The 15,165-nt window shown below is 41.1% G+C and overlaps 1 protein-coding gene across 30 annotated transcripts in view; it reads left to right on the top strand.

Moving 5' to 3' along the window:
* The window catches only part of kif1aa (kinesin family member 1Aa), a 326,170-nt gene that overhangs the window by 206,222 nt on the left and 104,783 nt on the right, over positions 1-15,165 (top strand). For all 30 annotated transcript variants that reach the window (XM_072573022.1, XM_072573040.1, XM_072573019.1 and 27 more), the window contains 7 exons: positions 851-934; positions 2,877-3,057; positions 4,940-5,012; positions 6,329-6,422; positions 8,512-8,660; positions 11,060-11,238; positions 14,307-14,444. In XM_072573022.1, coding sequence (XP_072429123.1) covers positions 851-934; positions 2,877-3,057; positions 4,940-5,012; positions 6,329-6,422; positions 8,512-8,660; positions 11,060-11,238; positions 14,307-14,444 — 898 coding nt within the window. The remainder of the gene's footprint in view (positions 1-850; positions 935-2,876; positions 3,058-4,939; positions 5,013-6,328; positions 6,423-8,511; positions 8,661-11,059; positions 11,239-14,306; positions 14,445-15,165) is intronic.

Genomic DNA, 15,165 nt, shown 5'->3' with positions numbered 1-15,165 from the left:
TTAACTTGGACTAGAAGTATTTATTTGAATCCGAGCTGTATGTTCAGAAGAATCGCCAGAGCATGGAATGATGCTATTCAGCCCACCATTTGTGTGCTAGCTCTTTGAAGGAGCTATTCCATTGGTCCCACAGTTATGCTTTATTCCTGTTGTCCAACAAATATTTCCCTTTCAAATACGTATCCAGTTGCCTTTTAAAAGGTATTATTTCCTAAAGAATGTTCATGAAATGTTAGGCTTGCAAAATTAATTGGTAACTGTGTGGTCACTTGCCCTGAGAGTAACGTTTTTGTTTCCAGATTTTTTAAAAAACTGACTTTATGTTTGCCACCTGCCTTTGTGGGAGTTGAACTTCTGCGTTATCAATCCAACAGTAATACAACCACAGTGAAGGCTAGTCAGCCCTATTGCCTTGATGGCTAGCATGGGTACCGATTAACTCCAAAGGCATGGAGTTTGTTCCTTTTTTCTGTCGGAGTTGGGTACTGCCTCCTTGCTGTCATGTGGCAAAAAAAAACAGAGAACTCATGAAGAACATAGCCACAATGTTGCTTTTCCCAAAAGCACCAGCACAGAGTGGAAGCTGCTGTAGCAGTAGGTTTGCAGAAACTGTGTTGTGATACCTCTGGACATCTGGATGAACAAGGCCAATGCGCAATGCCCAAAGGTGCGATTGTTGGTTCCTCCTCAGGGGAGCTCTGGCAAAAACGTTCTGCAGAGAGCAAGGAGACCCATAGAGAGCTTGGGAAGCACAGCATGGATCAGGATGTAATATTGTTTAATTACTGTGGATTAGCAACTCTGTTGTAGTGTTTTGAAACTACTTGACCGTTTCTCTTTTGTATTGTAGTGATTGTCATCCTTGAACCGTGTGAGGGGGCAGACACATATGTTAATGGAAAGAAAGTCACTGAACCAACTGTACTTCGCTCAGGTGTGTACTTGGCCTGCATCTTATGTACAGGCTCGGGCTTCAACTGTACACTCTATATTTCATCCTGTCCTGATGTTAACATTATCAGCTTCTCCTTTTACAATCAGTCAAAAGCCTTAATTACTCATCGAAGGATTTAAATTCAAAGGGAACACGTACATTATTTGAAATCGATAATAAGTGATCATTTTCACATTTATATCACTACCTCACCTGCTCGTAAGCAATAAATTGACAAGATTCTAACTCCAAATTTCCAAAGTAAGTCTCAACGTCTAGGGGAAAAGAAAATCAGCTGGACTGCCATTCCCAATCCAAAGTAAAAGCAAGGTACTACAGATACTGAAATCTGAAACAAAAGCAGAGAGTGTTGGAGAAACTCAGCAGGTCTGGCAGCATCTGTGGAGAGAGAAAAACAGAGTTATTGTTTCGAGTCCAGTGACAGATGTGTGTTCTGATGAAGGGTCACTGGATTGGAGACGTTAACTGTTTCTGTCTCCATGGATGCTGCCTGACCCGTTGAGATCCCCCCCCCCCCCCCCCGCCCCCCGTATTTACTGTTTTTGTTTCCTAAAGCGTGCCACGTATGCATGCATTTAGAGACTGTATGGAAAGAGGATTAATGGCCACCTCTTTATGAACATTCTTGAAAAACGCCAATAATGAAAGAAGAGTGGAATTCTGGTCAGGCAGCATCTTCTCGTCATCAGGAAATTTCAAAGCATGTCACAAACCATGCATTGAAGTCTAATAACTCTTCCTGTGCTGGCAAATTCTGTCATCAACATCTTTGATTGGATCAGATGATGTTAGTTAGAGAATGACTATGGACTGGCACACTGGAGAACTCCCCGTTCTTCCTCAAACTAAAATTGCCGGGGATATTCAGCAGGTCAGGCAGCAGCTGTGGGGAGAAAGCACAGTTAATGTTTTGAGTCTCATGATTCTTCTTCATGGCTGTTCTTCATCATGTATTGATTCACGTCCATCTGAAGAGACAGGCAGGTTTCTGTTTTAACCGTCCCATCTATGTTCACAGCATCTCCAACAATGCAACACATGCTCGGTGCTTCATTGTGGTGTCAGTTTGGATTGTCCTGAATGAAGATTAATCTGACAACTTTCTGATTCAGAGACAAGAGAGCACTGGATCCACACTGGTTTCAGAGGCAGTTCCTTTCAAAGAGTTGTTCCAGAATCTAAATGATATTCCGAAATGGCAGATGCATTGCTATGTCCTTGCAGCTCACTCCTGTCAATAAAAACACATGACAGTGGAAAAATCAGTATGAAGATGAGCTAAACCTGCAATGTAACTCCATAAACAAGCCTCAAGAAATTGTTGAAAATTTTGGTGTGTAACAACACTTCAGACATCATAACACAACATCATTCACTGAGGTATTTGCTGAGTAAAAGACCAATTGGTCCATCCAAGTTCATTCATTCAGAGAGATCCTGAAGTCCCTCCATATCATCATTCAATTGTTTGGTATAGAAGACCAAGATCTTCACTCGCTCTGGAGGTGTAATTTGCCTCACAACTTGCTTGAAAGTCTTGGTCCAGAGGTAGCATGCTCATCTGTCAATCATGGATTCAAGTCCAGTTCCAGAGACATGGCTGATGCTCCAGTGCAGTACAACAGATTGTTGCATTGTTAGAGGAGTTAGCTTTCTGACAATATATTAAGCCAAAGATAGTTCTGCCCTCTCAGGTAGACATAATTGGTTTAAAAAAGAGTGGTGGTGTTACCCCCATTAATAGGCCAGTGATGATTGACATTAGTGCCTGACTTAAAGTCCCTCTCACCTCCTGGCATGTCTCTTGGGAGGGGCAGTGTAAAAATTCCACCCTATGTTTCACATAAACTGACTGCTCAACTTACCTTCCAAATACAGAATTATAAATAGAGACTACTTCTCAATTTCTTTTCATTGAAAGGAAACCGTATCATTATGGGGAAGAGCCACGTCTTCCGTTTCAACCACCCTGAGCAGGCCCGTCAGGAGCGTGACAAGACGCCATGCGCAGAGACACCTGTGGAGCCTGTGGACTGGGCCTTTGCTCAGCGGGAGCTGCTGGAGAAGCAGGGCATTGACATGAAGCAAGAGATGGAGCAGAGGTAAATGTACCAATACTGGAAGGTTTTGGGGTAAGACAAGGACATAAATGGAAGATTGTCGATGAAATTCTTTGGTTTAGAGCTAAACAACCCATCGAAAGTCATTGAGATCACTTCACCCGAGAACAATGATCAAATTTTCTCACAAGCCACTCATGTTAAATTATTAGTACCTTTTTAATAACATCCTTGATCTTATGAGTTTTGAAAGTAGGAAACAGTGATTTTATTCTGTGATAGTATACCTCCACTTGCTTCGGAGCACATAGGTATTAAAGCCTTAGATTTGGTGGGTACCTGTCTCAGGGGACACCTATAAAACTGACTGGGGAGGTCAGAAAAAAAATGGGAAGGGGAGTTTTGCAGAAGCAGGTGGCTGCAGCATCAAGAGATGCACTATTGATTTTTTGACTCGGGCCACCACTTATTGATAACAAGGCAGCCTCGATGTTCAGCGTTTGCCACTTCACGGTTTTAGGAATGATTGCTTGCAATTCTGTAATATACTAGGCAAAAGTGAGGACTGCAGATGCTGGAGATTAGAATCAAGAGTGTGGTGCTACAAAAGCACAACAGGTCAGGCAGCATCCAAGGAGCAAGAGAGTTGACATTTCAGGCAAAAGGCCCTTCATCAGGAATGGCCTTCATGATGAAGGGCTTTTGCCCAAAATGTTGATTCTCCTGCTCCTCGGATGCTGCCTAACCTGCTGTGCTTTTCCAGCACCACTCTCTTGATGCTGTAATATACACAGAGTCTTCCAAAAAAAAAGAGAAGTGTAACAGCGGTGGTTCCAGAAACTGCTGACCTCCCACTTCAAACCAACATTAAACATGTCCAGGTCAACTGACTCATAGATTGACGGTCATTTTTCTATTATTTTTGAAGGAATTATTAAACAGGTCAAACAGGCTCTGGTGATGTACTGTAACAAAAAAAAATCAAAAGGTCAATGGAAACATGCAGCAAATACTTATCACAGTGAAATAAATTGATAATGATGGGTGACAATGCAGCCCAGACCTTACCAGTCTCTCTGTTCTAACTAAACAGCACACCTTTATATTAATATGAATTTCCATATCCCTCAGTCAACACCTGTGGCATCTCTGAGTCAGACGATTGATGTACAGCAGAACCTCGATTATCCGAAGGACATGGGCGGAGAGTATTTCATTCGGCTTAATTGAATTCAGAAGAACCGAATGCCAGATAACATAGTTTAGCCAAGCATCAGAACCTTGCAGTCTTGCCGGATAATCTGAAATTTGGATAATCAAATGCTGGATAATCGAGGTGCCTCTGTAGATCCACATTACAGATAGTGTGCTTCACTCTGTTCCAATTCTTATCCTGTAATCTATGGTAAACAATTAAGTCAAATTCTGTTTCCAATACAGTAAACTACAGGAGGATTGTCACATTTGGGATCACAACTGTGATAGCATTCAGTTCACATTTCTGTGAAAATACCACATTGTCTTGAAAATGTATGATCCCATTGGTCCATTGTGCAAGGACAATGCAGAAGATGAGTGCTTTGCTGTACCTCCCCTGGGAGAGATGTTTGGGACAGTGTACTTATTCTGCACCTAACCCATTGTTACGCAAGACCTGGGAGTGTTTGATAGATACTATTGAAGGAGGTTTGCTCTGCCTCTAACTCACGATGGCCTGTTCAGAGATAGCTAACCTGTGTTATACTTAACTTGGAACTGTTTGATCATACATTGTTGTATGACCTTTACAATAAGGGACACAAACCCCCTTCCCTCAGGTTAACCCCTAAGATTTTGACTGTATTCCCCCAGTTTGAACGATTTGCAGTAATCTTTTCTGAATCAGCTTGAAAAAGATGCTTTATTTTTTGGAATTGCTTCTTAGGCTTCAGGAACTAGAGACCCAATATCGGAGAGAAAAGGAGGAGGCTGATTTACTTTTGGAGCAGCAGAGATTGGTATGTGACAAAGCAGTTTCTTGAATTTTACTTAGAGAACTGAAAGGGTTTGCGGTTACCAGCTATGCCTTTGCACCAGCTCATTGCTTCCACCCATGAATGCAGTGCGTAGGTGCTGCGTTAAAACCTAATAGGTTGCCCAGTGTGAGTTAGGAACAGGACCCAGTCATTGGGCCCAGCACGCCAATGTATTCCATTTATCTGTCAGACCACCTCCCAATCCATCTGTCTTCACAGTTATAATGTATACTGTCCATGACAATGCACTTTCCGTAATCATCTCAAGATCATAAGATTTACCAAAACTCCAGTTAAAAGAAGCTCTCCACTCGAACCAAACGAGCCGCTAAAGTTCAAGCAATCGCAGATAATGGTCAAAAGTTAGTAAAGCGGGATAAAGGAAAAGGTTTACAACAATTGCGTTCCTTTTCCTTTTGCATTCTGGATTCAGAGCTTATTTGACTGAAAGTTAATTTTAAACTCCATCCCACATGTGATTCTCGAAGTTTTGCTCCACCTCTGACTCCAGCATGGAATTTCACATGCTCTGTCCCTGAATTCAAGAAAATGTTAATCCCAGGATAGCTCTTTCCCCATTCAATCCAATTCTGTGGAATTCCAATAAACCAAATAATTTCTTATTTACTCTCATTGTAATGAATGTCATTGAATAAATCCCTTTCCTATTAACTCCCATTTTATCGAATTCCACTGACCCAAACCTGTTCCCGTTCAATCCTATTTTATAGAAATGAATGGCCATAACTCCGTCTAATTTTCTCCCATTGTATAGAACAGTAATGGAGCAAACATATTTTCAATTATTCCCATTACACAGAATTTTAAAAAAAAATCAAATTGGCTTCCAGTTCATTCCTTTGGTGCAGAGTTCTCATGAACAAAGCCTTTTCACATTTATTCTCATTGCATACAATTACCCCGCCTACTCGTTCCATTTGTTTTAAATCCCATTTGTTCCTCACTATCTGTCTTAGGCTAGTATATTGAAAAGGCTGAAACACGATAGAAAATGAACTTTAATTAGCCTACAAGCTTCCCTTCATAGCTTTAAAATCCTGGGATTATTCAACAGCTGCTTATTGATTCAATACCTTAGAGTTCAGGGAATGCAATATTTACCATGACTGGTCCTTGTAGATTTGGCAAGTCTTCAAAAAATGTTTACGCACCTCACTGCACCCACATAATGGCAGCAGTGTTAGCGCACGGATGATATTTACTGGACAAATGCATTTGCCTTTAGATGATCAGCCGTGTTTCTTTTTTAACCACTCATTTTAACCTGCTCCTTCTAGGACTATGAAAGCAGGCTTGAGGCCTTACAAAGGCAGATGGATTCTTGCTTTTACCCAGATAATGCACAGGACGATGAAGAACCAGAGGAGGAAGGTGAGAGATAAAGTGTTCTCCAGTTCTGATGTTGATCCTTTTCTGATTTGGGTCCGTGAGCAGTGCAGCTGATGGAGTGGAGCAGCACTCAGGGCTTCGCCAGAAACGATTTGCAATGTATTAACACTTGTTGGAAGGCCTGCTTGGCACAGTGTAACTCTGTAAATATAATCTGAGGGTACAAACTGAGTAATTGATCTCAGCTCTGCCCCAATTTAAAATCAGGATAATAGAAGTGCTGCAGTGCAAAAGGAGGCTATTTTGTCCATCATGCCTGCACTGACTCATTGAGGAGCATCATTAACATGCCAATAGCCTGCTTACTTTGCACATTATTTTTACACAAATAATCATCTGATGGCCTTTTAGAAACCTCATTTGAAGCTGCCTCTATCACCTTCCAGACTGTGCCTTCCATACCCTAACTACTCAATGAAAAAGTTTTCCTCACTTCACACTTGTTGCTTTTGCAGATAGCTTTATATCTATGGTGTCTCGTGTATGTGCCTTTTATGAGTGGGATCAACTTCTTCCTATCTCCTCGACCAAACCCACTCATGATTTTGAAAACCTTAATCCAATCTCCTCTTAGCCTTCTCTTCTCCAAGAGGAATAGTCTCAACTTCTTCAATCTATCCTCATAACTGAAGTTCCTCGTTCTTGTAAACTATCTTATAAACTGTGAAAGTGTTATAAAGGAGAACAATTCCTGTAAACTCTCTCCAATACATCATACCTATCATGCGGTATCTCTGAGTGTGCACAATACTCCAGCTGAGGTGGAACAAATGTCTTGTGCAAGTTAAACATAATTTCCTTGCTCTTGTACTCTGTGCCCCTGTTATTAAAGCTGAGGACATTATGTTTTACTTACTGCTCACTTAACCTGTCCTGCTACTTTCAGTGATCTGTACACATATATATTCAGGTTTTTGTACTTGCACACTCTCTCAGAGATGTACTCCCTATTTTGTATTGTTTTTCAATGCTTTCCTCCCAACATGCTTCACACTTCTCTGCATTGAAACATATTTGCCACCGATCACCCATTTATCCACTCCACCAATTTTGCAATGCCCTTTTTGGAATTCCACACTGCCCTTTTCATAGTTCACGATGCTTCCAAGACTGGCGTCAACTACAAAGTTAGAAATTGTTGCCGGCACACCAAGATCCAGATTATTAATGTATATCAAGAAAATTGCAAGCATTTCCGTAGGGAAGAAGTCACATTATAGGCTTCGTGTAAACCCCCTGCAGCTGTAAATAATTTGGTAGGGGATTGACCAATAAAATACAGCAAGGTGACAAATAGGGAAGAATTTAATATTTCAATCAACAGCAGTCACAAACAACCAATGCATGGTCCTTGAAGGAGTGACAGTAATGCAGACCGAAGGGTTACATTTACAAATTTTCAGAAGGTTGATCTTTCTGCAGTTTTTAAGGGTTCTACAACTCATGTTCCTATCACTGCTAACCAGTTCTCCAGCAATGTTGTGATTTTTCCATCAAAACCAGATTAATGTGACTAAGTATAATGATATTGTATATTGTCTTTTTATTGCGTGTGACAGTGAGTCAGACACTGGCCTTTCACAAAAAAAAATGAAAGAACTGCAGATGCTAGAAATCTGAAAAAAATAACTGAAGTTGCTGGAAAACCTCAGCAAGTCTGGAAGCATCTGGGGAGAGAAATCAGTGACCCTTCTTCAGAACTGGACCTGAAACGTTAACTCTAATTTCTCTCCCCAGATGCTGCCAGACCTGCTGAGCTTATCTAGCAATTTCAGTTTTTGATAGTGTCCATTCACACTCTGGGACTGACTGGGCATTTAAGGAACAGAAATAATGTCATTTGGTGACCATTCCAATTGAGGAAGTCCATAATACTGCTTGCAGTATCACACTTATATGCCTCACCTTGAGTGAAATATGAATAGGTATCATAGGCACAGATACTCTGGAGGGATTAGCAATTAGGGCACATGGTTTGTGTAAGGAGGTTTATCTTTCAAGTGGTGGTTACCAGGACTGATTCCTGATTGTTTTGTTCTAATCCTCTTTCCATTGTTATCTTTCTACACAGTGCAATGGACAGAGCGGGAGTTTGAGTTGGCACTATGGGCATTCCGTAAGTGGAGATGCTACCAGTTTACCTCCTTACGTGATCTGCTATGGGGAAATGCCATCTTTCTGAAAGAGGCCAATGCCATCAGCGTGGAATTGAAGAAAAAGGTATTTGGCAATTTTCCAGGGATTAACATCGGACATTGAAGAAAGAAAATAAACACAATATCTATCCCTAGAGAAAAGGTACTAGGGAAACCGATGGAGCTAAAGGCTGAGATGTTCCCTGAACCTGATAGGTTGCATCTTATGATTTGTTATAGTTTATTATAAAGTGTGAAATAAGGGAGAATTTGAAAATTCTTAACATAATCAAGCAAAATCAGCATGGCTGCATAAAGGGGAACAAACTTAACACAGTTGTTTGAGGAGGTAATAAGCAGAGTAGAGAAAGAGGAAACTAATGGATGTAATATATTTGGATTTCAAAAAGTTATTTGATAAGGTACCATACATAGGCTACTTAGTAGAGGATTGGCTAACTAATAGAAAATGGAGAGTTCTGTAACTCTGCAAACTAGTAGAATTCCACAGGTATCTGCACTGGGGCACAATTACCTGCAATGCATATAAATGAATCTAATGGCAGAGGTGAATGTGCTATTGCCAGGTTGTGGATGACAAAATAAAGGTGGGAAAGCAAGTGATAAGGATATCTGCAGAGGGATATAAAACTGGTTAAGTGAATATACGAAAACTTTACAGATGGAATATAATGTGGGAAAATTTGAGATTCTAAATTTGGCATGAAGAATAGAGGAGCTGAATATTATTTAAATAAAGAAGGACTGCAGAAAGCTGCAGCAAGGAGAGATTTGTGTGTCCTTGCCCATGAATCCAAATTTAGTGGGTAATGGGGAAAGCAAATGCAATGTTAGCTTTTTCGTTCAAGAGTAATAGAATACAATAGTAGGCATGTTTTGCTAAAACTATACAAGACACTTAGTCAAAGCTCATCTGGAATGCTGTGAGCAATTGTGGGCCCCTTACGGAAGAAAAGATAGACAGGAATTGGAGGCAATCCAGAGAAAGTTCACCACGTTTATTCCTGTTTCTTATGAGCAGAGGTTAAATAGGCTGGGCCTGTACTCACTGGGTTGAGAACAATGAGAGGGAATCTAATTGAAATATACATATGATCCTTAGACAAGTTGCCACCCCTGTCAGAGGCTAGTTGATCTGTGAAGTTCTTAACCAGAGATGCTGGTCAAGGAGGTCCATTAAACATACTCAAGGCTGAGATGGACAGATTTTTAATCAGTAAGGGAATTGGGAATTGTGAAGAAAAAGCAGGAAACTGGAGTTGATAATTATCAGCTCAGCCCCAATCCCGTTGAATGGTGGGCAGGATTGATGGGCCAAATGGCTTACTTCAGGCAGCATGGTGGCTCAGTGGTTAGCACTACTGCCTCATAGTGGCAGCAATCTGGATTGGAGTTTGCACATTCTCCCCGTGTCTGTGTAGGTTTTCTCTGGGTGGTCAATTTTACTCCCACAGTCCAAAGATATGCAGGTTAGGTGGATTGGCCATGGGAAATTGCCCCATTGTGTCCGGAGATCTGCAGGTTAGGCATATGAAAAACAGGGTTACACAAGCAGTAAAGGGGAATGGGTGCTCTTTGGAATGTCAGTGTGGATCCAAAGGGCCGAATGGCCTGTTTCCATACTGATTCTGTTCCTGTGTCATAGTGCCTCTGAGAGCCTGCTCTATGGTTATCAGTGTCATGACTCTGTTCAGATGAGCACAACTGCTCCACAAATGTGTAATTACTTAAGTAAGCCACTTGCAATGATCAATTTGCCCGACAAACTCCATATTCTGCATAAATGTAACTCCTATCAGTTCCATGGTTCACGGGAATATAACACCTTTTAATGTGAAAAATACTCATTGTTTACCTTATAGCAAAAAAAAGGATTTCTCGTTATTATTGCGCAACTTTATATTTAAGCATAATTTTTTAAAAACCTCTTAAACGCAAGCATTCATTCACAAATAGGGCAGACAAAAACAGCCAGTTTGATACAGATATAATGGATGGAAAACATATAGAAAGGGGAAAGCAAATTCAGTAGATCAAGAGCCCAGACCATAGAGGTGGGCTGAGTTGTTCCTCAGAATTCAGTTGATTTTTTTTGTTTATTATTGTCAAACAGTGTAGATTACAGAATTGTGATCAATCTTCATTTCAGTAGCTGGGTCTTTTCTTGCATTAGGACTGTTTCTTAGTGTTGTGTGTGCAGGGCAGAAGCTAGACCAGCTGGACTTGAATAAGCAACGGTGAGAGGTGGGAGTATAATTGTGCAGTAAAAATGCATTCCAAGATATGAGGGGAAGGGATGGTATGTATCATCGTTGGTGCTGAGAGAAGACTCATCAGTAAAACTCACCATCTCCTCAATTTTACAAATCATATACCGCATTAAACTCACGGGAGTGAATGTATAGTTCCATGAAGAAGGACGGTGGAAACATGCTTGAAAAGTTTTCCTTTCTAATTGAACAGGTGCAGTTCCAATTCGTGCTCCTCACAGACACATTGTACTCCCCTCTACCGCCTGATCTCATGCCTCCTGATGCGGTCAAGGACAGGGAGAAGCGCCCATTCCCACGCACCATTGTGGCTGTGGAAGTCCAAGACCAGAAGAATGGAGCAACTCACTACTGGACTCTGGAGAAACTCAGGTACGAGGTAGTAAAAGATATCACAGAGCCATTGTTACTTGGTGAGTAGGGCTAAACAGGGATAGTCTGCACAGAGAGATATACAGTAAATATATTATCTGGCACCTATGGGACCAGGAGTGTGCCAACTGATAAAGTATGTCAAATAATCAAGAGACCCATATAATCAATGTAGAAACACACGCAGGGAGCCTTCTCACTCACACCCTCAACTGACTACTCCGACATTACGGTCAGTTGCAGTACTTGAGGAGAAATTGACTTGAAATTGAATCAATTGTCGATATTTTGTGTGGCTATTTGTTTGAACAACAAATATATTTACATTGAGATAAATAAATGAAAAAAAAAATCTGAACTTGGTGGAATGATATAATAAGCATTGGGATATTTGAGGTAGATCATTTTTGCCATTTATTGAGAGTCATGGTTCATAAGGTGCCAGTTAAAACAAAGTTGGCTGTACCTGATAAACCAGCACACCTGCATCAAATGCTATACTGACATAATCTGTATCTTTGTGCATCCAGATCACAGCACTATGTTCAACTTGAAAAGTAGTTCTGTTTATATACAGTACAGGTTGTTTTGTTATAACGCACATTTTATCAGTGTTAGTTTGCTGTAATGTGATTGATGAATTGGGGATACTGTTGCTAAAATGCAAACTTTTCAAACGTTTATTGGCTATAATACAACTACATCATCAAAACTTCAAGCATTGTTTCTAAAGCGCGATTTTTCTACAACACAGGGTTGCACAAAAACACAACCATCAGGTTATAGAACGACCCATACATAGCAAACTAAACATGGCTCCACTTTCTGAGCAGAGCTTCCTCAGCATGGATCAAAGAATAGAATCGATGCTTTTGCTTATGTCTATGGCTTTGCTCAAACTCCGACAGAGAAACATTTTAAAATATTTGGGCACAGGATGTGGATGTCAATGGCCAGGCCAGCATTTATTGCCCAGTCCTAATTGTCCTTGAGAAAGTGGTGCTGAACTACCTCTGAAGTACATGGGTGGCAAGGACAGCCATGGTGTTCTGCCTTTGAAAGATCCAGTTGGCTCCCAAAGTTTAAAATATGTGTCCCCAGAAGGAGTTTTATGAGTTAAAGTTACCTGTTTGGATTTCAATGTATTCACAATTGAACTTTGTTCAAAAGCAACCACTTGTAGACTGGGTACCTTCAAGAAAAGGCATTCTACTTAGAACAGAGTTGACCATTAAGTCTCTTACATTTCACAATTATTTTATATCATGATAGATCCTTGCCTCAACTCCAGCCAGACTCCCAATCTCTGAGTCGAGGGCTTCCTAGACACAAACCTCAACGTCAGCTTCTTGTGACTCCACTCGCTATGAGTACCTCTTGGATGAAGTCAACATAAATTGAGTGTTCCCTTTAAGCTTACCTGATTCAGGTTCAGGCTCAAGTCCAATATCTCTTGTTTGTTTGCATTTCTGGAATTCTCCAGGCTGAGTAAAGGAGGCAAAGAATTCCCTACCTAATGGCATTGTGGGTCAACCTGCAGCACATGGACCGTAGCGGTTCTAGAAAGCAGCTTACCACCACCACTTCAAAGGTAACTCTGCATGGGCAGTAAATTCTGATGCACACGTCCCATGTGAATAAACAAAATATTGGCATAGTCATTCTCCAGAGCTTTTTTCTCCCTGTTGAGAGTTGGGAAATGAGCATTTTCCTGAGGATTGGGCAAAGGAATACACGTACCCATAAAATAGTTGGGTAGCCCAATCATTCCTGACTTTTAAAAAGTATATATTATTCATTCATGAGATGTGCGTGTTACTGGATAGGTCAGCACTTCGAGTCTTACAGCTTGGAAACAGGCCCTGAGTCCAACCATTTCATTCCGAATATTATCCCAAACTAAACTAGTCCCACCTGCCTGCTTCTGGGAAATATCACTCCAAACCTTTCTTATTCATGTACTTACATGAAAAAAAAACTAAGTGTTTTTTTTTTAAACACTGAGCTTGCATCCACTACTTCATCAGGAAATTCATTCCATATGTGAATCGCCCTCTGTGTAAAACATTTGCCCCCATGTCTTTTTTGAATCTCTGTCCTCTCACCTTAAAACATGCCCCCTCGTCTTGAAATCCCCCATTCTAAGGAAAAGACACCCATCATTCACTTGTTGCCCATCCTGAATTGCTTACTATGCTGCTGTGGGACTGGACAGACGTAGGCCAAGCCAGGTAAAGATGGCAGATTTCCTCCCCTAAAGGACATTAGTGGACCAAATGGTTTTTCGAAACAATAAGCTTTGGTTACCTAATTACCGTTATGTCCTTTTTTAATTCAATTTTTAAAAATCTGATTCAAATTTCATCATCTGGCAGGGTGGAATTAGAATCCATTCCCTTGAATATTAAAGTCTGGGCTCAGCAACATTGATCGAGTGTCATTACCTCTATATCACTGCCTCCCCTAAAGTGGCACAGCAGGTCAGGCAGCATCCGAGGAGCAGGAAAATCGACATTTTGGGCAAAAGCCCTTCATCAGGAAGCCCTTCATCAGCCCTTCATCCCTGATGAAGGGCTTTTGCCCAAAATGTCGATTTTCCCACTCCTTGGATGCTGTCATGCTTTTCCAGCACCACTCTAATCTTGACTCTGTTCTCCAGTATCTGCAGTCCTTACTTCCTCCTCTTTAAGCAGTAATGTATTCCACATAATTTATTAACTCATTGCAAAATTGGCTGCTTTCAAGACATTCACAATTCTACTATTTGCGTTACCCTCTAAAAGTTATCTTCCTTAAAATCTAATTGACTATCTTGTCCTCCCGAAAATGATCATTTTCCTCTTGATCTGTTAGCTGGCATGCTGGCACCTCACGGCTTCCTGCCACCTCTGCCAAAATTCAGTCAGTCTTTGTTTAGTCACATCCCATGACCAGTGTGACCAGCAAGGGATGTGGAGGATCCTATGAAGCTGCGTTTGCCATTCCCACCTGAGTGCTGCCTTGTCTGTTTGTACCCAGTAGCTAGCCAGGATCTGGTTATAATTGTATTGGATTCCTACCTCCTGCAGGCAGAGACTAGACCTGATGCGGGAGATGTACGATCGTGCCGCTGAAGTGCCTTCCAGTGTGGTTGATGACTGTGATAATGTTATGACTGGCGGGGATCCATTTTACGATCGCTTCCCCTGGTTCCGGTTGGTCGGAAGGTAAGAGCACAATGAATTCCTTTTCTGCAATTTTTCGTCCAAACTCTAATCATTGTAAAGTTCAATAGAGATGAGCAGTAAAGCCAAACAGAATTAATTTGAAAAAATCCAAATTGTCCTGATTCCAATTTTGATTGATTTGGATTAAAAATTGGCATTCATAATTTCATTCTAATAGCATGAAAGAGCCAGAGGTGTTAAATCTCAATGCTTAATGACTGGCACAGTTTCCGAATTCTCCTCCTTCCAGCCTCCCAGACTACATTGATGCAATTCAGATCTGGGTTTTCTGCCTGTATATAAATGAACACTGCTCATTCCTAGCATTGTCTCTATGGAGGTCGCAACAGGAGGGTGAGAAAGTGTGGTTGTCCTCTCTGGAGTCCAAACCTGTTTTCACCTGAATGATGCAGAGGTATTCTCTACAGTCCAGCCTGCAGTAATGGTCTTCTCCATAGAATAGAGGTGTTTGGCTAATCTAATTGTAGCCCTCCAAACATTGATGGCCTCAAACTCAGCTCAGCAACAGGATGTGCTGACAGTAGCTCCCATTGCCTCACTAATAGTTGCCTACCTGGGAAGGCGAACAGGTCAATCACACTCTTTGCGATTGGATGGGATTCAGAGTGAGCACATGCCACACATGTATAATATTCTGCTCATTTTTATTACTTGTCCTCTTGTTGTGGTAAACTCACATTTATAGTCCATAGCTACCCTG

The sequence above is a fragment of the Chiloscyllium punctatum genome, chromosome 6 (assembly GCF_047496795.1).
Source record: "Chiloscyllium punctatum isolate Juve2018m chromosome 6, sChiPun1.3, whole genome shotgun sequence".
Classification (NCBI taxonomy): domain Eukaryota; kingdom Metazoa; phylum Chordata; class Chondrichthyes; order Orectolobiformes; family Hemiscylliidae; genus Chiloscyllium; species Chiloscyllium punctatum.
The sequence above is the reverse complement of the archived record's forward strand: the minus strand, read 5'-3'. Positions and strand labels throughout refer to the sequence as shown.